We start from the raw sequence: 25,772 nt of genomic DNA, 5'->3' as shown, positions 1-25,772 counted from the left end.
ATAAAGCTTTGAAACAGGGTTACTTAAATTACCTTGTTGGGCATTATTAAAAAGGAATGCAATTTTATTCACAGGATAAATACTCAGCACCAAAGAAACTATTAAAAAAAAAAAAAAAAAAAAAAAACATTTTTCAAAGCGACCAGATATTCTACTGAGGATTAAGAGGAATAAAAGGCTTGGCACGTACACTGTCTTTGTGGTGGAGTCTAGTTTCAGAATTACTACACCTGTGTAATGCTTGACTGTCTGTTGTAACATAAATTAGTTATGTTAAAGACATATTCATCTTTCTACTTAGGAAGGTGAAGCCCAATTATGCTTTTAATTCCACAGGGATAAAGTCAAGAACTTCCACTCAAGAATTAAACATTCCTCCCACCCACTGCCCTCCAATATGGACAATGTGATATTATGTTCCCTTGACTAAAAATGTAGGAATTCAATTTGGTATTTTCACAAAAATGTCCATCTATTAGGTACTGTAGCTTTGGTTTTTAAGATAGCTGTATCCAAATGTCTTTTTCTTATGGAGTTTGTCTTTAAATACATTCAGTGGGAGAATATTTAACATAGTTTACTAAAATAATACAAATCTGAGATAAAGCTCATGTCATCAAGATTCCTGGTAATAGTCTTGGACAATGCAACATTTTGAAAAAACATATTGGTAAAAAGCTTAATAAACTTTAGGTGCGTACAGGTATAATACAGAGTCTGTTATATGTCTAAATCATTGTCTTTCTTTCTTTTACCTTTTTCTCAAGAGTTTAGGCTATAGCACATGCACAGGTGTGGCTAGGTATGCTTGCAGAAAGACCCACTGACCAAGGGCTAATTATAAATGAAAGCTTTAGGATTTGTTTAGCTAGTTTTGATAAAGAAAAAAAAAACTATATATATATATATATATATATATATATATATATATATATATATATATATATATATATATATATATATGTATATATATATAAGTACATAATGTAGGCCACCCTTTTTCGATGAGTATTTTTAAAATGTAAACATGGCTATCAAATAAAGGAGATCATTATTTTCTTAAAAGTACGTAACCCAAGCTGAAAACCCCAAAAAGATGGTATTTAAGCTTATACAATGTGAGTTCGGGTTACTGCTGCTCAAATAGTATAAATACCCCGCTGCTGGTAATCCTTTATGCGATGCTAGGAATAGACACAACAGTATTTTAGTTAGCAAAAAAGAAATACAAGATAGTGTGGGGAGAGGTGAAGATAACCTGTATTTTTATTGTGAACACAGTATCAGTAATTAATCTTTAACCTGTATACAAACAACATTGTGATTGCACTATTGGGTATCTGGCTTAGGTGTTTGGGAATAGCTGACTTTGTATCCTGTGAGATACATTGTGTTTTGCTCCTAGAGGTCACAGTGTGGCTTTGTTAATTGGTAGATATGCTTGTTTTCAAAAATAACATGTGCTGCAGAGAGTGAAGGGATTTAAATGAGTCGTAATTAAATTGGTAAATTAGGTTAAATTCTACACCAAGTTTGACTTAATCATAAAATCAATAGCTATCCTACCAATCATCTGTTGTATGCTTGGGAACCACCAAAGAAAAATTCTGTGCCATTATGAAGAGTTGGTGATTTTAGGTTAGCCACAAAACCATCATGATACAAGTTATTTATGTGGTCCGTTAGGGCTATCATCTCTCTTTCAGTGTGAAATTTCCTAAAAACATAGTGATCTCCCTAACGTGGATAAGCTTAAAATCTAAACATGGATAAATACAAGGCAAGTAGGATATTTTGTACACCTCGATAGGTAACATGTCCTTATTGTATTGGGAAACATATCAATTTGTACGTGATATGAAAATATACTATATTAGGCACTTCACAAAATAAAGGAAAAATACATATTTCTAAAACAAATTCAGTTTAAAATTGGATTATTTGTTCAGACCAGTTCAAAAGAATCTACTTAATTACAGTTAGACATTTAAATCAACAATTGATTGCATTAGAATGAATCAGTATTTTGTTACAGCCTGGAGTGTGCTGATTGTTTTCATGATGCAGTTTAAGTGGGTTGTGTAAGCAGCACTTAGCATTACAAAGCGGGAACACGGCTTGCTACTCACACGATCTCTCTTTCAAAAACACCCAGCAAAAATGGGGCTATTCATCAAATCCTCCCTGACCTCTTAAACATGTACATGTTCAACCGAATTCCAAGCCATAACTGCTTCAGCTGTATAGTGAACACATTGCAGGTGTTTACTTTAGGTACTGAAGGTTATTTCTACTGCTGCCAGTGATAAAAGCACATGAGTTTCCTTCTCAGCTCTGCTAGCGCAAGCCTATCCTGACCTAAACACCCTCTGCCATTTTGCCTCTCTCATGCATGGACTGCCAATTGTGTTAGATTGTGTGGTGGTTTTATGATGGACTAAAGTCCTAAATTGTGATGAACAAACTTGACCTGAGCCAGGTATGGACTCAATACAAGGCACTCAAAACTAGTGAATTAGCCCACTGCACCACCTGTGATGATGACATGGTGTATAGACTTGGTTTAGGAATTAACTGCGTCATCAAAAATTAAGTGACCAATTCTTTCTTGGGTTCAGAGTTCTCAGTCAGAAAACATTGTGTTTCTTTAACACATACCAAAGTCACACTGAAAGTTTTGTGTTGTTAAACTAAAGCCTACATTGATGAATAATAATACATTCTAATAATGGGGCCTACTGTTTAAAAAGATTGAATTAATATGCTGCTCAAACAAAGAACATACAGTTAAAAATGACTCAATCTGCTTAACATTCAGAGTAAATGCATTTATACCAGAACATACTCAGTATGTTGTGTTATTTTGTGAGTTGAAGCAGGTAGAACAAGCAACTTTCTTGGTCATCAGCTTTCCTGCCATCATTCAGAATGCAGTTGGCTTTTGCGGTTTACAGTTTAGGCCATTCCCTTCACATTATATTTAATAGGTTCTATTTTGCATATCCTTCAGGTATTATAGGTGATACAGTATACACCACCAGGTCAGTAATTGAGATGTATATAGATAGGAGAAGGACCTCCAAATGATGAAAAAATGCTTGCATCTAATGATGACCGACATGCTTCTCTTCATCTTATGTCTTTCTTTTAAAATTCATAGGCAGAGATGTGGTCATCTGCTCCTTGCTTCATTTAACATTCACAGTTTCTCTATGAAACACTTAACAGCTTAGCAGGCACTATGTTTTCAATTGGTGTGCTACATTATCCCTCGTGTGCATTCTTTGTCTGTATTACGTATTTTTAAAGATCCCTTTCTCCCCAAAGAACAAGTCCACAGGGAACGGTAAATGAGCGCATGACTTAAGCACTACACTAAAGTGAAATAATGTCAACAGTGTGTCTTTATATAAATGACAAACACCATGTGCATTTTTTTTCAACTAATTTGTTTACAAAAGAATATCACATCTTCTACCAACTAGGCCAAGTTGATTTTTTTTCTTGTTTTTTTCTTTATTTTAGTTAGCACATATATACCATGTTTTTCACAGCACAATAAAAAAGAGAGGACCAAATGCAGTAAAAGTTGCAAGTGTCATTGGAAATATATTCTACATATGTTTCTTTATATTGCAGCTGTTATTATATTAATTTCCCCAGTACAAATACCAGTTGAGATTCTGATTTGGACTTGGATCACATGTCATCACAAGGAATAAGAGTCATTATAAAGTCATCTGATAGGTAGAGTCCACATGATAACATCTTAGCATGAGAGTTATGTGGACCAGAGTCACTTCGGTAACAGTGGGAGTGTGTCCCTCAAGTGATAAATCAATTTCAATTCCCTCCCTTTACAGTACAGAAAGATTTTGATGATTGACAGATGTCAAGATAAGACATTGTGGTGCGTTGAAAGCCGAGATTGACAGAGCAGCAGTGAAAAGGATTGCAATGCATTTGCATTCAGATTATTGATAAGATAATCCTCATCAGAGATCCATCACTTGGGAATTTACAGAAGAAGGGTAACTAGCAGGGGTACATATTGCCCCTAGCTGGGTCATCAAATCATTAAGCTTATTCAATTGATTGCTTTATCTTTAAATGTGTCAAACAATGTACATTATATTTGTAATATAGTGTGGGCTGATAGTTGTTTTGGAACGGTAATTGTTAATGTGCAAGAAGAAATTTGAAGTTTAGCAGGTTAGAGGAAAGACGTTTCACATTATTATTTTTCTTAACATACTTTTTTAAATTTGCAATTTACCACTAGTGAATATTCCACAGGTACTAAATGAAACTGAGAAATGCATTTTCAAATTTTGTGATATAGTATTGTCTTTAGAAGTATTTTGATTTAAAAATATTTTTTTTGTTGTTGTTTTACTTTTTAAACTTCAGCCTTTCAAACAGAATTATCTGTCATCACAAATTGTCTTTTTATTAATGCTTGAATGAATACTGTTAACAAACATTGCTCTTTTTAGGCAAGAATCTTCATGAGTCTGATTTTAAAGAGAGACGTTTTTGTCATTGTTCAATAATTGAAAACATATAATGGATTTCTTTAGATGATACAGTGAAAGGCATGTGTAAGTTAAGTACCACTTTTCATTTGCATTAACTTAAGCATTGCATTGTGGTGCCCTTTTTTTTTTTCTTTTTTTTTTTTTACAATGCACATATGATGTGACGCCCATTAAGCATTTTAAAAAGGTGGCCACATTCCAAGTTAGATCCCAGCCTAAAACGGATTATACTACACATACTATTCAGGCAGTTCTGAGGATTGCATGTTTGCCCATCCATTTTGTATGTTTGTTCTGTATATTTAAAGAATTTTGAGCATCTTGTTGCATAAAAATAGATCAGCTTGCCAAAAGCAGAGTATCCTGAGATATCTGTTTGCTCAGATGATCCTCAGTGGGTTGCACTGTATATGTCAAATACTGTCAGTAAGGGCTACTGCTTCCTGATTCCCGTTTCCTGCTTCTTACCTCAATCCTCCCCTGCAAGGTTTATATTTATAACTACACCACTTAGGGGATTTTTAGACACATTGCACATTAAAAAAATAAAAAATAAATAAAAATCCTAACGCTTAGCAGTCTACTCCCTAGTCAAATAATAACAATAAAAAAACATCCTGAACTTGAATGCAAACCCCTAGGCTGTCATTAATTATACTATAAATATACCAGGTGATCAATAAGTCACAGGCAAAGGCATCAAATGTGGAGACAATGTGATCAAAAAGGTGCCCTGCAGTAAAACAACAACTTAATAAAATAGCGTCTCATTGTCCTGCGACTTATTGATTGATCTGTATATTGTTGAGTTACCACTCAGTTAATAAGACCACATTGGTAGATTGCAAACTGTCAACACTGGTATAACAATTATTTACTACTATATTTTTCTATTTACTAGTTTTAACTAATTTAAACCAATCAGGGCTCTTTCGATCTCCTCAAGGCTGTGACAGGTATTTTTGTACAGCAAACATGGCCTCAACAATGAGGAAATGCTTGTCACACTGAAAATCTGCTGCCTTCATAGTTGATGTACACATATCTTGATTAATTAATTAGATGTTAGTTTATTAAAACATGGGAAGTATTGGGGAATCCTGTGTTCCAGAAAAGAGATTTCATGTACCAGTCACTCAAAGCTGGATACTCAGTAATATATGGCTTTTAAAAGTCTGCATTGGATCAGCATTCATTAAGTTCATTAATCAGATGCCTGATAAATTTCACTCCAGCTACATTCATTTCCATGATAGTAACCCTCTAATTTACAATGCCATTTCAGACTCCCTGGTGTATTAATGGAAAGTATTGCAGTGGCTGTAATGTTGGAATTTAGGATGTTGATCATTTCCTCACAATCAGTGATATTTAATACAGCACCACCTGTTAACGAAAATCATGGAGATTGTACATATGTGTTTTTCAGGATGTCAGTGATGTAACAATTGGATCATTGTATAGAATCAACGTCTTCTGATGTATGTTATCATAAATGCATATGTATACATTTGTTTTATTTATCTTCAGATCAAAAGTAGACACCTAAATGCATATGTAGGTTAATTTTTATGGTTTCCTTCCTTTGCAGAAATGTTGGACTCAAACAATCTCATTACTTTTAATGGTTTGGCCAATAGTTCCAGTTATCACACTTTCCTGCTGGATGAAGAGAAAGGAAGGCTATTGGTGGGCGCCAAGGACCATATTTTTTCATTTAATCTTATTGACATTAACAAGGATTACCAAAAGGTAACAATGAATATATGATGATATTTGGGAGTGGGAAATGTAAATCCAGTCACGTTGGTGTAAATTGGTTTAATATACTGAACTGATGTACATTACATCTATACATAGCTATGTCAGACCTGCATCTTCAAATGACTTCTGTACCAGATAAGACTATATATATATACACACACACACACGCAATACATGACAAAGGGTAAAGCAATTGTACAGTTTTATATTATGACAATGTTACAATGTGAATACAGTATTTCATATTTAACCAGAATCTGCTTAACAAACTTTGCATTGCTAAACTTAAGTTGCAGTCCCATATAACTTTACTACAATTCAAGAGTAAGCTGCATGATTATCTAATTGAGAGTTGTGCTTGTTTTAAGTAGTTGATTACACCTGTATTGATTGTCACTAACTGATTGTTTATTGTATTGAGTATGACTTGCCTGTGTTTTAAAAGTATTTTATTTCTGTATTTGTATTTTTTGTATTGTAATATGTTTTATTGTATTGCTGCTAACTTTCTTGGCTGGGTCTCACTTGCAAAAGAGATTTTAATCTCAGTGTGATTTCCTAGTAAAATAAAGGTTTAATAATAATATTAATAATTTCTGGAATTACCAGACGGGTCGGTAGCCAGTAAGCGGTTTCCCCAGCTGGTTACCGGTTTGAAAGATTTATTTTACAGGCTAATTTAGCATGCCCAACAGAGGACTACCTTTCCACAATAATGCACATTGTTAATATTTAAACAAGAAGCTGTCACGAAAATCTAAAGCTATACCAAGCATGTTTGATGCACATCATACCTCTGGATGGATACTGAACCATAAACTGAAACAAAGAGAAGAGAAATGGTGCTGTAAACCCCAGAAGAATAGGTTTACTGCAGTTCTAAAATACCACAGCATTGAACCTTTCAAATCTTAAAAACAATATCTATTTTCATTCTTTGCAGAGGTCCTAAAGACGTAATTGATTATTCTTTTTAAAAAGGTTTATTGTAAGGATTTGATGGTTACCAGTGTGTAGGAATCTTGGGTAGACTCACAGAAATGGGAAATCAACCAATCACATCACATTATTTCCATGCTTTACCTGAGAATAGCACCTCGCTAAATTATACTGTTATGAGACTGACAACCAGTAGTCTCCCAAAGCCCCTTTTGACAATAATGGAGTACATTGCACAGCTTGTCAATTACAAGATTGCTTATTGGGACTGCACATAAGTTTAACAATTTCTACTGTATGTGGATTCAATGTGAATGCTGACAAGATGCTTTTAAATGGAAGCTATTTAAATCATAATTATACTGTATATAATATATGTTTATGCTAATTCTAGATTGTATGGCCTGCATCTCCAACAAGGAGGGATGAATGTAAATGGGCGGGAAAGGACATTTTGGTGAGTACATGTCACTCCTACAATTTTTATGATGTGGTTTACCTTTATGGCCAGATTCAAACAGAGCACACCAGTAGATTATCAACATAACTGGATAACTTCATGCAGTCCTTCATAATCACTTTTAAAATTGACATAACTTGCTTATAAGCATTTCTAAAATGTTGTCATGATATGTGTTACTAACTGAGGCATCTTGCAATAAAGCTGTATTTTGTGTACATTAAGGTCCTGCAAAATAAATAAATAATAATATTAAAGACCTGATTTACACAACATGCATAGGCAAGTGTAAAACATGTCTGTAAGCACAGTGAATTGCAGTTCAAAATGTATAGACAAATTTGTTCTGTTTTCCTTTGTTGGCATGGTGGTTTGATCTTTAGTCTCCAGTTCATCTGATAAAAGGGATACTAGTTCATCAAAGATAAAGCATGAGCAAGTCTATAGAAAACTGTATGATTGAGTTCACTGTGTTAGAGGTACATGAAAAGGCTTTTTTTAGCTTTTCAGGGTATGTTTAACAATGATCCGACCAGAACATCATGATCTAAAGCAGACTGTGATTATGTGGAGTGCATGGCTCATGATGTAAGCAGTGGATTTGAAGAGTTGGTGCCTTGTGGAATTAGCATGGATCAGTGAGCCTGTTGGTGTGTTTTTTTAACCATCCACAGTCCTTTTTGTTAATAGCTGTTGCAGAAGAATTTCCAATTAGGCACAGTTTTATTCCTTTATATTTCCACTTGATAAGAGCAAAGATACCAAGGGTTAAGAAGCACGTACATCAAGGCAGTGAGTCCTTCTTGTATAGGTATACTTAATTTATTTAAGATGTTATGCTGTTAGGGCTGAGATTCCCTTTTAAAAACTTAACAGATGAACACTGTTGGTAGAAATGTCAAAGACCAATGCATGGTGGGGATTGGGACAAATGGGATGAAGTGATGCGTATGTCCGTAAAATGGACGGCTGTTATAGAATGAAGAATATGCGTTGATGTGGTAAACTTACTTTCTAATCACCCTGTATAATAGACCACCACATATTTTACTTCTGTTTTGAAGCTTTATACAGTGTGGTTTGGTATATATTATATACAGTCAATTCTCATTAAAACAAACTCGGATGAAACAAATTTCCTGACACTATGAATTTTCTACATGGCTCAGACACACTTTAAAGTCGCTTATTGTAAATTACAATAATGCACCACTGTACAAGAAAGAAAGAATTAAACATTCCTGCAAACATTTTGCCAACAATTCTAAAAAGTGGAATACAATAATACAGGCCTATGAACAACGAACTGTGGGTGCAAGTCATCAATCAGCATTTCCGATTTGCTCAATACCATGGTGTTAAGGACGCCTTGCTTTTGTGGTTTAAAAATGCCTGTGATCACAATGGGACATGCAGATTTCAAGTGCAGTTCATTTGCTATGTATACTTTTTCAAAGTTCACTTACAATCGTATTTTCAAATGTATAATACTTTTCACTGTACTGTAATTGAAATTTGATTTCAGTGTTACAATAGCTTCAATAAAAACTGAAAGTATGCATTTGTTTTAGACGTCTTGGTCTAAGACACCGTTTTTTTGCTGGCCCCTTGAAATGCGTATTAATGAGAGTTGACTGTGTTTTGCTTATTATGAATCATAGAAAACAACTACTGCTAATTTTAGAATTGTAATTTATCATACAATCTATCTGTAAATTGTTTGTAATTTATGTGTAAATTAATCTGAGCGTAATTTGGGGCATTACATAGTTAATAATACACTGACTCCAGCATCCATTCTGCGAAACAGACTGATTTCTAAGTGTGTCTTGTCTCCAAAACCCTCGAGCGGACTGTACACCGCCAGCTCTCTGCTTTCCTGTCCAACCACTCTCTGCTTGACCCTCTCCAATCTGGCTTCCGCTCTGCTCACTCCACTGAAACCGCCCTCCTGTCTGTCACCAACTCACTAAAGTGTGCCCGAGCTGCCTCTCTCTCCTCTGTCCTAATTCTCCTCAACCTCTCTGCTGCCTTTGACTGTTGAGCACTCTATTCTACTATCATCTCTCGCTGACCTGGGGATCTCTGGCACTGCTCTGGCCTGGTTCTCCTCCTACCTCTCCAACCGCACTTACCAGGTAACCTGGTGTGGAGCAACCTCCACACCTCACCCTCTCTTAACTGGAGTTCCCCAAGGGTCAGTCTTGGGTCCTCTCCTATTCTCTCTCTACACCCGCTCCCTGGGCCCCCTCATCGCATCCTATGGTTTCTCATACCATTTCTATGCTGATGATGCTCAGATTTTCCTCTCCTTCCCCACCTCTGACTCCACCATCTCCTCCCGTATCTCTACCTGTCTGTCTGCTATTTCCTCCTGGATGCACTACCATCACCTCAAACTCAACCTCTCTAAATCTGACCTCCTTTTCTTTCCCTCCTCCTCCCCCTCCTCTGATCTCTCTATCTCTGTTCCTCTGGAATCTACCACACTCTCTCCCTCTTCCTCCGCTAAGAACCTCGGAGTCACCCTGGACCCCTGCCTCTCTTATTCCTAGCACATCTCCACTCTGGCACGCACTTGCCAATTCTTCCTGAGCAACATCCGAAGAATCCGACTCTTCCTCACCAACTACGCTACCCAGCTCCTGGTCCAGGCCCTGGTACTCTCCCGCCTAGACTACTGCAACTCCCTCCAGCTCCAGCTCCAGCTCATCCAGAACTCTGCTGCCCGCCTGATGTTATCTCTGCCTCGCTTCGCCCACGCTACTCCACTACTCCGCTCACTCCACTGGCTCCCGATCACCGCTCGCATCCAGTTCAAGACTCTTGTACTAGCCTACAGATGCCTTGACCAGACTGCACCCAGCTACCTCCAGACCCTCATCTCTCCCTACACCCCCACTCGACCTCTCCGCTCCGCCTGCACTAGAAGACTGGCTCTACCTCCGCTACGCTCCCCTCCTCCAGAGCCCGCTCCTTCTCCACCCTTGCTCCGCAGTGGTGGAATGACCTTCCTACAGATGTCAGGACTGCCCAGTCCCTGACCACATTCCGGTGCCTCCTTAAGACTCACCTCTTCAAGCAGCACCTGTAGAACTCCTCTGTTTATATCCTGGGACACTATCACCCTTCATTTAAATGTGCTTTATTTTGCTCTTATCTGCCCCCTATTTTACTGCATTTAATCCTGTACTTCAGAGTACTGTAATCTGCCAAGTGTTTAACCTGTAGTATTTTGTATTTAATCATATCCTGATGTAACTATCACTATTTAATCATATCCTGATGTAACTATCACTATTATCTGCTGTATTATTGAAATGTGGTTTGTCACACTTGTACTCTGCTTGAACAAAAGTTATTATTTCTTGCTCTTATTGTATTACTTGTATCGTAACACTTAATGTATTTGCTTACGATTGTAAGTCGCCCTGGATAAGGGCGTCTGCTAAGAAATAAATAATAATAATAATAATAATAATAATAATAATAATAATAATAATAATAATAATAATAATAATAATAATTATGGTATGGAAATTAGAAGATACCATTCTGGTAAATACGTGTCCTTTTATATTTCGATTGTTCATGAACAGGGATTTTCATTTTTGGCATCTGCTTTTGAAAACCCTTTAAGAATGCAGCTTGTTAAAGTCCCTTTTATCCTTGAGATTTTGCATTTCTAAATTGAAAATGGTTCTATGACTGTTATGGTTCAAGAATGATATCAAGTAGCTGCTGTTGGCATGTGAAGATTACTGTAGCATATAGCATCAATCTCCAAAGAAACGTTTTACAAAGAGTAATCCACCTTCCATTACGGAGCAGGGAAATTAACTCCAGTTGATGTAGTCTAATCGTACTTGGCACACTAAGCAGACCCACCAGTGCAAACTAAAAGCTAAAAACAACAATATGCGATGCATGAGATGTCTTTCAGTGGAAGGATAAGTAAATGCCATGAAGTCTGTGGATTACACAGCATTGTATGAAGACTGTACATCTACTATTTCATGGCCTGATGAATTCCAAGCAGATATTGCCCAGAGCGAGTCAATGAAATATGAATTTATAATAACAAAGCTTTTGCTTAGGTGGGTTCATATGGAAAAAATGTCTTGTCTCAAGTGTTTGTTTGAACTACTGTTATTTTTTCTTTTTTTTTTTACTTTTCTTTTTACTCAGATGGATGTTAGATCCCATTCAATTGGCCATTGATATTAAATGTAATTACAGTCTTGCTGTCTTGTCAAAAAAGAAAATAAAGATTCTGCAAAGACTGATAATAATGAGCACAGCAGCTGAACTTTCTACCTATTGTTACAATTGCTATTATATCATGAAAGACTTAAGCTTAAGCTTTTTATTCCATAGCGGAAATATTTTTTAATCTTTAATCCACTGAAAGCATTAGCATTATAGTTGTTTAATAATCCATTCAGCATTGTGTAACTTTATTAATTAGTTAGCTACTTAACAGTCACAAGGGTTGTAATGATTATTGCTTTGACATCTTGAAATTCTGTAAAACTGTTCAGTTGTAGATTCAGTCATAATAATAACTGAATCACTCACAGGGTCACTCAACTTTACGTGTACAGTAAATGATAGGGGGTTGAGTTAAGTTAAGGTTTATGTGAAATTTTCAGTCTTTTACGAATCTAATTTAATAAAAACCTGACATGAAAATATATACAGCATGTGGGTAAATAAATAATAATAAAACAAAGTTTAGAAAAATGTAACTGCACTTTAATAGTCATCATAAGGCCACATTACATGAGTTTGACTTTTTGAGACATCTGTTTCTCGTGAAATAAATGTAGACATGGTGCCTTTTCGTATTTACATGTATAGCCTCTAATTTCCCTTTGGAACGCCTACTCTTCCCCGAACGCTATGCAAATGAAGGAGAGGGGGAGGGGGGTCAGATTTAAATTAGCCATGCTGATGGCCCACTTAGATTCTCGTGCTGTTAACCATGAAAGTCCCCAAAATACTGTTTACTTGATCAGAGTACAGTTTCTCGAGAAAGAATCCATGCGTCAACGTGTTTGACGTAAATGATTAATAAAGATCTGATTTACTGATGGATAGTGCCTTTTTTAAATGTTTTGTTTTAGTGTTGTCGCCCACACTGTTTTTCACACATCATCTGTATGTGTGTGGTGGTGGCGGGGGGGTTATATCTTTATTAATAATAAACTGGGCCAAATCCGAGTGGTGGTTGAACAGGCATTTGGGCTATTGCAAGGGAGGTGGCGCATACTACTGAAGTGTACTGAAGTGAACCACGAGCTTGTTCACCAAATTATTACTGCCTGCTGTATCCTGCACAATCTGTGCCAGGACCGTAAGGAGGTATTCAGGCAAGCAGAGGAAACAGCTACCTCAGCCGCTAGCAAGAATTGTACAACAGTGATTAGTTTGTTTTGTATCTATTTATACCAAATATAGAATCCTCATTTGCTCTGTACTTATATGACTGCTTCTGCTAAATAAAGAATTGGAATATTGAGTATTGTTGATTCCCAAAAAATAAGTAACGAAAATTCCACACCACATTTTATTTTGGGAGTGGGTTAAACAATGTTCGTGTTGTGCATTGAATCAAGCTGCTTCATCATATCCTTCCCTTATGGATATTAACACCCAAGTCTCTTCATCACTCCAATGGACGTAAGTGAGGGTGGACACAAGTTTTGATCAGACATAACTAGGAGAAATTGCATGAGAGTATATTTATACACATTTAAACATATGGTGGTACTTAGTAGTACTTAAATCGTTTTGACAGTTGTTTGGAAAGCTATTTGCAAGTGTATTCTGAAGTACTGTACAGTAGCTGTATCCACCTGAATTCACAAACCCACGATGCAGTTTATTAAACATTTTTAGTAATAGTTTCAAACAGAAACTTGGTAAATACAATCTGTATGATACTTTACAAACACATTTAGATCCGTGTATGATTAGCATTATGCAAAGTTCTAGGGAAGACAGAGAAAAACTTGGGGTTATTATTTGTTTATTATTATTCTGCAACATCAATCTGTTAAAGGAAATACTGCAAACAAAACATTAATTTCTCTGCTGCCATCTTTGGACCATGGTAAATTACATATTCCCATGTGTCTTTTACAGCGGCTTTAGGAAAGGACTTGAACAAGTTAATTAATATTTTCACGTCAAACTCGTGTTTACATGGGTAAGTGGGCGTTGATTTCACAAGCTTTTCCTGGAATCTCACAAGAAATGGAGACTTTCACGGGTAAAATACTGGGACCGTTTTTTGGGACACTTTCACAAGCTTTCCCTGCCAAGGTTCATGTGTATTGTCCATTCACGTGAAATAATCACACATGTAAACTGGCCTATAGTTACCCCTTAGTTAAAACCTGGTTTTGGTCAGGAGTTTGCACAAGCACTTGTTAGACAGTATTTGTGAATCTGTAATCTCCTTGTTTACTGTAAACACACATCTTCTCATGTCTTCATTTACCACTTTTAGATTTGTGATTAAAGCAAGTTAGCTCTCCATGGGCTATTCAGAAGCTTGGGCCAGGTGCTGACTTTTGTTGTTTGGTAATGGGTAGAACATTTTTATCTGATAACATTTGTTATAAATTGGAATGTTGTATACACATACACAAATATATACTGTAGCTGTGCAAACTATATCCTACAAAACCTGACAAGTGTGTCAAGGGTATATCTTGTTACCTGAAATATTTTCAAAAAATTGATGAAAGCAGTCTTTTAAATTGCATTCATATGTGTGTACCAAAAGTGAAGCACAAAGACATGATGTATGACTTGTCAAACTTCAAACAGTGCAGCAGACGTACCATATTCTATAAAAAGGTAAATAACTCACTGGACAGGCGATATCCCATCTACAGTACTGGGTCTAGTATCTAGACCAACTACCTCTGTCACCTTGTACCTGACACATCAATCTTCCAAACTGAATCAAGCTTGTGAAATTGATGATATTATTTAAAACGAGTTTACTGTTGCAGCAATTGGCCTTGTATTTCCTGAAGGTTACTTTGACAAAGCTTTCTGTTTACATAAAACTGATTTTATATCCCCAAGGTCATATATATATATATATATATATATATATATATATATATATATATATATATATATATATATATATATATATATATATATTTTAACTGGTGTTGTATTTTTCATTGAAATTCAACTGGCTCCTATATTACTTAGAAGGTTGTTCCAAGGTCAAACACACGTGACTTACATGCAGTCCACTAACGTAATCATAGCAGAGGTTGTATTTCATTGCATTCTGGAATAATTAAAAGGTTATCAAAAACAATAAATACTGTATCTATTCATCACCACATTACTATGTAACCTATTGCTACAGTCCCTTATTTTACTGACTACTTGTGTGTAATTGGATCATCTAACTCCATTCTGAACTCAAACTTGTCATCAACATGGCTACTTGTACACCTATCAAATAATAATAATATTAATAATAATATAGTGAAACAACACAGGCACATTGCATTTGTGTAACTGCCCACCATTGGTAATTTGACCTCTTTAACTCTAGTAGCCATTTGGTTAAGAAGATATTCAGAGGAACAGAAAACATATTTGGTTTCCATCTGTTAGACAATGATGCAATAGATACATTTTTATTTTCATTTGAGAAGTATGTTTTGACAGATGGATGTTCTTTATTTTTGTAACAATTCAGGAAAGGACTGCATAACATTGACTGACCAGAGTGGCATATTTTAACTTTGCTTTGAAACTTGTGAAAAGCAGGCTGATAGGGCCTCTGGTTGTTTATTTTTCAGGAAACAGAATAAAAAAATAATCAGATTAAATAACTTAAATCTAAGCAAAATATATAGTGCAGGGAGTTTAAATATATTTGGAAGTAAAACAATGCTAGCAGATTCAATTTCTATTTTCCAACCTTTAAAACTCCACATTTTCTATGACTTTTATACCATTTCACGTAAAAAGGTTTATGGATGTATAAACTATCTGAGTTGTGTATCAGTCTTATTTCTAAGCCTTTCACATCTTGTACAATGCTTAGGCCCATATAATCGCTGTGTTTTGTGCTATTTACAAAGCTACTTACATTTTTAATGCATATGTTTTGGTTTCCTCATTAATGCATCCTCATTATCCACTGTTGTTTATTCCTTACTTTTAGTTTTTTTATCCTGTTTAGTATTTATATCAACTAAAAGAGGCACAACACTCAAGCTGAGTAATTTAGTCCAAGGAAAAAAAAAATCAAACATTCCTTCTGTCTTTCAACTTCAGATTTTCTTTGCTCACAAACAGAGGGAATAATGCTAAATTGGTGTCAAAAAGATTCTGAATACCTGCAGCGAGGAAAACAATATATGCAAATTAACCTAAGTTTACACCAATCACTTTCAAATGCCGTACTCTCTAACAGATGCATCTTGAATCATAAAACGTTCTATTGTACATAAATGTAGATCTCAGGCGGAAACTGTAAATATGTAAAGGTACATTTTACGCTAGGGGCACAATTTATCTGCATTTCTGTATTCACTAATAAGGTATGAATGATAATCATATTTGGGTGTGTAATCCTCAGAATTTACCTGATCAGTATGATAATCTCAGTCACTTGTCTTAAAGTTAAATAATAAGCAATGCTGGCTGCAAGTGACAAACCAATTTGAAATAATACACTTAAAGATACATTATCGTAGTTTAACCTTTATAGTGCTTTATTTTTCAATTATACACAATTTTACCTTACCTGCTGATTTTTTGCCGTTCTGTCGTTTTGGAGAGACCCACATGCTAAGGTACCTGAACAAATCTTTCATGTAGTTTCTATTTAGAAACAAATACTGCCACCTTGTCAGTTGAGGAGAATGATAGATGGGTTAACATTTTTCTAAAATGACTAGTAATTATACAAGTTCTGATCTCAACTCAAAAGTTTGATATTTAATTTACTGTAGATAATTACCACAGAAGTACGCATTTTACAGAAATGTACTTAATGGTTTTAATGGTGTCTACAAATGCAAAAATAAAACATATCTAAAACCGATAGGCAATTAAGTTTATTCATCCCAGGTGACACTTCTGCATGTGACGCCAGGCAGACCGTATCCTAACAACCTGAGAAGATATTGTCTGTAAAAGTTACCTTGGGGGAACTCTTGAGTAGGTGCATCTACTAACTTTTATTGGCGTGCACCTGATTACTCCCTGACCAGAAAAAATGACACGTGTCGTTATATCGTGGACTTGGACATGATACTGACTCTTTAAAGAGTAAATAGCAGGGTTCCAAAAAAATATAGCTTTACATGTCCCTACTTGTTGGCACAACTGTTTAAATAACGTACCTGTAATTTTTCTTTGATTTCTTAGCAGATTTATTTATTTCTTGGCAGATGCCCTTTTCCAGGGTGGCTTACAGTTGTTACAAGATATCACATTATTTTCAAATACAATTATCCATTTATACAGTAGGGTTTGGAGCTATCTAGGTAAAGTACCTTGCTCAAGGGTACAACAGCAGTGTCCTCCACCGGGGATTGAACTCACAACCCTCTGGTCAAGAGTCCAAAGCCCTAACCACTACTCCACACTGCTGCATTGTTAACAGCCTGACAACTTTTTACACATAACTTTGAAGTCTGTTCCAAAGCTCTTTTCAAAATTAGGTATCTTTTAATGATCTAAACAGCAATGGTTCTTAATATTGGTGCCTTTTAGTTATATATTAATCCTGCAAGAGATTTGTTTTATTTTCATTTTTATCAGGGGTGCTTTTTTGACCACCTTATTAACATTTCTCCCCATCACATCACTACTTTTAACACCAAGACAACACAAGTATCATGAAATCCTTGAAAGAGCACTGTTATACAGTTTTACGATGGCTGTATTAAGATCTGCCACTGCTCCGATCAGAGACCTAAATATCTTGTGGCAAATGTAGAACAGGTTTACAGGAGAGTAGATTGAAGTTAAACAAAGGGCTCCTCAGGCAGCCAGGGTCTCTGCAACAGCTTGCTGCTTGCTTTTATTCCTTTTCCATTTTCTCTGTATTGTATGGTTACAATGCAAGCATATTGTTGTCAAAGGGAAACCATCTTCCTGCCTAATTTCAATGATATGGCCCTCATTTGCATGTAGGAACTGAGCAGGTCACTGCCTATTTAGAAACCTATTTTAATTCCAGTCCATTAGCAAAACTCTGAGACTAAGCATTTTCCTAATGTGATTTTTAATTATGGGTCCTAATTTCACCAGAGTTGAACTATATTGGCGTAACTGTATAATTTCAATTTATTTATATACAGAAGTGAACAAAATAAGTAATGATTAAACTGTGTGTTCCAAATATTGAGCACATCATTTTAAGTGTTGAGTAGCGATGGAGTAAAGTACATTATGTTAAATGAACATTTGTATATATGTATGTGTGTATATAGGCATTTATATTATTTTTTTCTAAATTTTCTGAGGAAAAATAATGTCATTGTAATAATGAATTTGTTTGATTAAGCATAGAACTAGTGGGGTGAATGCCTGTCCTATTATTTTTACTCTTGAATTCCTCATTTTGTTATATATATATATATATATATATATATATATATATATATATATATATATATATATATATATATATATGTCTGTATCTTTAATTGGTGAATCATTAACCATTTTTTTTATAGATTAGCTGAAGATAAGAAAACATTTACTTATCTTGAACAGCATATAACTTTGTGTATTGATATTCTTAACTTACTGTTCTTTCTTTGTTAAGCAGCCTCCTGCTTTATCCCATTACCCTGTGAATATTAGGCATCCTACTGGAAACAGGTGGAAACAATTGATGAATTAGTTTAAGATTTATAAACCCAAAGGAACATCTTAAAGTCACTGGGAATATATATATATATATATATATATATATATATATATATATATATATATATATATATAATGTCCCAAGTAGCTGCCAAATCTAGAAACGTAATAAAACAGAACAAAGCAAATTGCCTGGTGCTGACTTTCCAAACTGATTGTTTCCCTATTATCCCTATAGAAAGAATGTTCCAATTTCATCAAAGTGCTGCAAACCTATAACCAAACACACCTGTATGTTTGTGGAACGGGGGCCTTTCATCCCATATGTGCCTATCTTGACATTGGAAAACATCTCGAGGTAGGTTTACTTTTGTGTTAATTTTGAATTTTGTGTGAGGTTGTTTCTTTGGTTTTGTTTTGGTTTTTTTTGTGTGTGTTTCTGTTCAGCAACTTTTTCCCATCTAGCTAGTGTTATGTGGAATGAGACAAAACGGTGAATAACTGCTTGAATGTTTTGTATCAAATTAGCATGGGCACTGCTTATAACTTTTGAACAACTTTTCTGGGGGGGTTGATCTGAGAATTCTATAACTTTATAATGTTGGGGGAGCAAAACAGGCTTTATTTCAGTCCAAAGGAGTATCTTGTTCTTACTGTGAGATGATAGCCGTCTGATTCCAATTCCAACCGAGTGCACATTTACCTGACAAACAAGTACATGACACTGGAGAATGGATTTCAGTGTAGGGATTTATAGCTTTGTTGTTGTTGTTTCCAAACCTAATGTAAAACAAGAATACACTTTCTGTATTTGATTAACTGTAAGGGCTTGTTTCATCTTTATTTGGCCAAAGATGACACAGGTACTCCTACAATAGAGTGCTAAGGGATAAAACATCTTTTTTTTTTTTACCTAAAAGCCTGAATGAAAGCCTGGTTGAAGCACTGTCCATAATAAATAACCTCACAATACAGTCATTGAAGCATCTTAAGTGTTAATCACTGTTGCAGTAATATGAGGATGGGATTGTGTTGTGTAATTGTTACTGAAAAGTAGTATATTAAAATATCCAATTTCCCAATTAATTAAAACACTGCAGTTGAATACAGCTTGCCATTAATAGGGTCCTCTGTGATTTGGCTGCAGCTGAAATTGTTTTTACAGAGAGGCTTTTATGAAGGAGAGTTGATTCAGACCATAGTCCTAGCAGCCTTTCAGCCTTTCAGACTTGTGGATGGTGACTAGCATAGCTGCTGAGGTCAGATCATTAAAAAAATACACAAATAAATAAAATTAGGTGTCATATTTTAACTTCTCCATTATTGTATAAATAACTAGATTGGAAGTTGTCACTAAGGATGTGCACATTTGGACATGTTATGTTATTTCTTTGATAAAGATTAATCATGTATTATCTCTTTGGTAAAATATTATCTCACAATACAGCATCAGACATCAGAATTTTGTTGTGAATAAGAATATTTGCCTCCAAAAAGTAGAAAACTTTGATATTAAGATTTTTTGTTGTAGAATTATTCGGACCTGTGTAGATTGGCAAGAAGATTTAGCTAAAAGGCATGTAAAATAATTTTCTGGCTAATTAGTAAGCAGAGAACACACAGGGAAAATGGTGGTTCTGGTATTGATTTCAGGTAAATATAAATGATTACATTTTATCTAAATATATGCATAAAAAAGATTTTTAACATGCATTTCATATTGCATATTTTTTATCCTCTAATCTGTAATTAAACTTAATGTCCCTATTGTCAACCTATGTATTTTTGCTCTCTGTAAAAGTTTGCTATCATTCATTGACTCCTGTCTTGGATGTTTTCTAAAGAAAATATACATATTCTATGTGACGAGGTAGTTGCTGTTCTTTGGCCAACAACAATTACAACCAAGTCTGTACATTTTGATTCAGTACGTATGCTTAAATTGAAGTTGCTGGTACATTATGTCCCATAAATGGTCAAACGGGTGCTTTCCTAGTGCTAATAAGTGTGAGAATGTAACTGAAAGTTAACTGTGCTTGTACCAGATGTCACTTATATAATTAATGCATTTGCTACTACAGTAGTTACATTTTCAAAGTGACAACAGCTTTTAAATTAATTTACATAATTTTATTTTAAATTAGAAAGTATGTCATTTTATTTTACTCAAAATCAGATTCAGTAAACTTTTAAGATCCAACTAATTTGGTTCCTGTTTCTATTCTTGACAGTGTAGGGAATCAGATCTCCACCATTGGGTGGGTCTCCCTTTTAATCAAAATATTCTTTTTTGAACCATTTAATCAGACCTTAACAGCATTATTATGTTGACACTGTTGTGTTCTTGCATTAAAAAAAAAAAACAGTATTGGCTAATTACGTAATTTGAGATGACTGATGTCGACAAAAGATTTCCATGACCTTCAGGTCCCAAACAAGCCACAGTGATGCCTGATTGCATTTACTTCTCAGTATGGGCACCATTCCTCTTAAGATGACTGTACAGTCTTACAGTATTACATTACACCATATACATTCTACCACCACTTTTCTCTCATTTAGTGACAGTACATCAGTAGTCGTTGGCAGGTGTATGGATGTATTATATCAAGTGTGTAAACATGTTTAACTGACAGCAGCTCTAACCTTAGGTAATATTTTTTACAGTCCTTGTAGGCAAAATCTGTTATCCTGTATGGAAAAAAATATATACAAATCATACAAGCTTCTTCTATGTTATGTATGTATAATATATTTAACATATATGTGGTGAATTTAACATACACGTGTAAACATTGTTACATACAAGGAAAAATTCAACATATAAGGCAGACATGTTGGATTTTATATGTTGACTCATATGTGACTGATTAATGTGTCTTACCTGGACATCGTATGAAGTTTGCATGGTTGTCATATATACATACTGGTACACTGGATCCAATGAGGATTTGTATGCCAAGTGTACAAATACTTATCAGAGCCACGATAAGGATAGGAATGAATAACATGGAACTTAAAATAGCACATAAAAAAAACACAATGAACAAATGTAAATTACTTTGTGAGTTTTTAATGAGTATACAGTGTACTTGCAGTGGTTCAAAGAGACTGTGTATTTAGCTTTATTTCACATAAGCATTTGTTTTAAAATGCATCACAAACAACTGCAAACTGGTCATGTTTATCAAAAAGTAATGTATATGTTCAATCTATGTGCTGACATATAAGAGAGGCAATACAGTCAAAAGTCTGCTTTATAGAAAACAAAACACAATAGCATTTTTTAAAGTGTTTTTTGTTGGTCCTATCCTATTATTAAAAAAAAGCAACATACGTTGTAGATGTATTAAAAGTATAAACTATTAAAGTCCTTGTTTAGGAAACTTAAAATAATAATATTTAATTGTATAAAAAGGAAGCATTTTAATTTTATAATTAGTCTCTATTTTTTTTTAAAGAAAAAGAATACAACTACCCAAATTTCCACAGCAATGTAAGTTGTGTGTGTTGCATTTGAAAATAAATGTATTCCTGATAAGTAAAAGTACACTTCCTAATAATGAAAGATGCAGTGACTATGTCAAGATGAACTGATTCTCTGGAAGTATGATCACAAAATATCTAAAGATTGGTGAAGATTGTGCTTTTTTTTATGTAAATGTGTATTTGTGTGTGCATGTGTTTGAATAGTCAGGTGACCAAAAGTGGCCATCATTGTACCGTAAAGCTTTTTTTCATATATGTTTTTTTATATGAGAATAGTACACCGCTTTATTGGTCAAATGACGACAAAAAAATTGTAGCGGGGGGCGCTATGCAAATAAGTTACATAGTGCATAGGATCATGGGTAACCTGTAACTAAGGAAAAAGGGGTAATTAAACATGGGGGGGGTGTTATAAATGTGGGGAGGTGGGGAGAGACCAGGCGGTGTATGCTTGTGTAAATTTGGGGGGGCAATGGGTGGCGGTGGTTTTGCGGGGGGGGGGGGGGGAGGGAGGGGGCGGTGGAACGAGGGCTGGTGGTCACCGTGAGAGGGGGGGCACTTCTCTGTTGGAAACAGTACTGTCTTATAAGAAACTGGCAATATTTGCACTACAGTGCCTATATGGTTTATACAAGTTTGCTTATATGAATCCTGTATTTAGACTATATGTTTTAATAGTTCACCGTATTTGACCACAATCACTATATGGTTCATATGAGTTTGCTTGGACATGTATAATTTTCACATAAGTGAAATCATGAGAACCTTGACAGGATAAAATGTTGTGCATATGTGATTTATATAAGTATGCTTAGATGAATATAATTTGTATATGTATACAAATTATATATATATATACAAATTGTACACATACAAATTATATATATATATATATATATATATATATATATATATATATATATATATATATATATATATTCCATAAAGGGTGAAACCGAATACAATAGAGAAGAAATGGTCATCTTTATAGCCCATTTCTTATTATATTAGGTAAGCTGCTGTGTTTGGAAAGAGAACCATGGTTCTCAGTATAGTTACAGAGCTTTCTTTGAAGTGAATGATTATTGACCATTGAATTTTCAGGGTTGGTCAGGAGTTCTGTATTTCATTACTCACATATGCATGGTATGTAATGTGTTCTTGAAATAGACAACTCCACAGCTTTTGTCTTTCTTAAAGGTCACTCTTCTTTGAGAAAGACAAAGATCTAGATGATATATTACACTTGACAATGCAGCTCGTTGCCCTATAAATGAATTGTAATTGTCAGTGATCTGGAGAATTGTTTTCCCTCGCTGGGGGATAGGAGTTCAATACTGTTGATGGAATCCAGCACCTGGTAAGTGATTGAGCTGGCCTTAATGCTGCCTTCATTAATCAGTCCAGGTAAACTTGCCATTACCACTACACTTGATTCACAATAATGTTTTAATTAGGATGCTGCAGAGTTAATTCATGCTGAGAGATGCTGTCTGAGACTTGGCTCTTGGTTTCAAAGGAATAGGAAAAAGTTGAATCATGACTCAATGGGTTTCCATCCAAGCATATACAAGCAATCAGATTATAAATGGCAATAGTCTGATTATTAACAAATCACTGTTCGCTCCAAAAAATAGTTTATGGCAGATAAAGAATATACATTTGTGAAATCTGCCGTTTTCTCACCATTTAAAAAAGCTTTAGTTGTTGCCTGTGAAACACATTTTTTTATGCTTGTTTTTATTTGTAAGTTTTAATACTCGCTTTTTACTTTTGTAACTAGGACAATGTCTTCAGATTAGAGACCTCCCATTTTGAGAATGGCCGTGGAAAGAGTCCATATGACCCAAAGCTGCAGAGTGCCTCTCTATTAATTGGTGAGTATGTCTAAATATAATGAACATCTATTTCTCTTGGGTATTTAGAATTGTTGGCAATTATAGAACGTATAGAAATGGGCTGTAAAGAACTGTAAAGCACAAAGTAAAATGCATTTCCCCCTTCGTTATAGTGATTAAAAGTTATTTGAAAAACTGCTGTCCTATAAGAATACTCAGATTTCCTTTGCATGTTTGTTCATATCTGTTTTATAAAGTTAAATATGTGTGTTTTTCTATGTTGGCCTTGCAATGTTTACCTTATTGTGCTGAACAGTAATGTTTGCAAGATGTTTTTACCTCCTGCTGATAATTATGGTAAGAGCTGCAAAAACAGGTCCTATTTCTGAAAACCAAATGTGCTTTTCCCTGAAACTTAACCTTGAAACTACTGTATCTGCATAGACATAGCTGCAACTGATTGTATCTGTGTGTGACTGTATTTTGGCTCAATGCAGACAGGATAAAAATCCTGGTCTTTTACAGGTAATAATGTAGTAAAGTGCAACCATTGTGTAAAGATTTTTTTTTTTTTAATTTGCAGTAACAGCTGCACCAGGGGATCTCAAATAAGGGATATTGCAGTATTTTTGATAATGGCATAATATTGCATTTTTTTTTTCTTTACTTAAAAAAGCTAATTTCTTATATTGCAAACCAGTTATAAGCATGTTCTCTCCCTATCTATCTATCTATCTATCTATCTATCTATCTATCTATCTATCTATCTATCTATCTATCTATCTGAGCTGTCATTAGGCTGCCAGCATACACACTGGCATTGCAAAATTTCTTTGTGGACACCAGATAAGTCATGTTGCCTCTCTGTGGCAGAAGCTCCATGCTTGATTTCTCAGCTGTTGTTCAGCTCAGTGAGGAAAGTAATTAAACTATAGATCTGCCTGTCTACCACAGATTAGGTTTACAGGCCTCAGTGGATCAGCAGTGTCCTTTAGTCTATATGCAATGAGAACTCAGTAAGAGGTAGAAACGGTTACAATTCATGCTTGGGTTGTGGTGACAGGCAAAGTCAGGCCTGTGGAAAAAAAAACCTAATATGAAAAGTGATTTGGTAAAGGTTTATAATTATAGACAATTCATATTGTGGGGAATCAGATTTCTACTAGTGTTGACCTTTATTTGCCTATGCATTCTCAAAGTATATTTGTTTGATACCTCATGCTTCCATAGGACACAATATTGTTATTGCACATCTATGTCAAATTTAGTTCACACAATGACACATTTTTTATTTAAATTTTAAAATGACGTAGTGCTGTTTACCTCTGCACTGCTCTAAAATTCAGTTTCATATATATATATATATATATATATATATAAGGTTTTTTTTTGGATGTACACAAAAGGTTTAAATGATTAAAAAAAACATTCATTCCAGGAAGTTCAGACAAAATCTCTTCTTCAGATGTGTAGAAAGAAAAGTAAGCACCGTGTTTCCTTTTCTTTCTACACAGCTGAAGAGAAGGGCTTTTGTCAGAAATGCCCTGAATAAAATGAAGTTTTAATCATTTCCCCCAAAAAAACTTTCATGTTTTATATATTTTTTTATAATGCTTATATTCCTCCTTTCAAACATTTCAAACATTCCTCCTTTCATATATTTATTTATTTTTTGCTATGTTACTCCTTGTAAGAAGTAATGTACAATCAGCTTACATACAATTGTCCACGAATGAAATAAAAAAGAGAAAGAGCATGTCTCAAGAAATTTTCCTTTTTATAAAATATTTAATTAAATCATTATCTTTTGGAATGTAAAATAGAACCAGCATGGAAGCTTGTCAAATGACTGAATTATGCACAACATGTTGA

General features: G+C 34.8%; 1 protein-coding gene across 2 annotated transcripts in view; it reads left to right on the top strand.

Annotated features, from left to right (window-relative positions):
- The window catches only part of LOC117415946 (semaphorin-3A), a 184,677-nt gene that overhangs the window by 141,407 nt on the left and 17,498 nt on the right, over positions 1-25,772 (top strand). For both annotated transcript variants that reach the window (XM_034922194.2, XM_059027367.1), the window contains 4 exons: positions 6,130-6,290; positions 7,636-7,698; positions 18,812-18,931; positions 23,846-23,939. In XM_034922194.2, coding sequence (XP_034778085.2) covers positions 6,130-6,290; positions 7,636-7,698; positions 18,812-18,931; positions 23,846-23,939 — 438 coding nt within the window. The remainder of the gene's footprint in view (positions 1-6,129; positions 6,291-7,635; positions 7,699-18,811; positions 18,932-23,845; positions 23,940-25,772) is intronic.

The sequence above is a fragment of the Acipenser ruthenus genome, chromosome 7 (assembly GCF_902713425.1).
Source record: "Acipenser ruthenus chromosome 7, fAciRut3.2 maternal haplotype, whole genome shotgun sequence".
Lineage (NCBI taxonomy): Eukaryota > Metazoa > Chordata > Actinopteri > Acipenseriformes > Acipenseridae > Acipenser > Acipenser ruthenus.
Note: the sequence above shows the minus strand (reverse complement) of the source record. Positions and strands in the feature narration are given on the sequence as shown.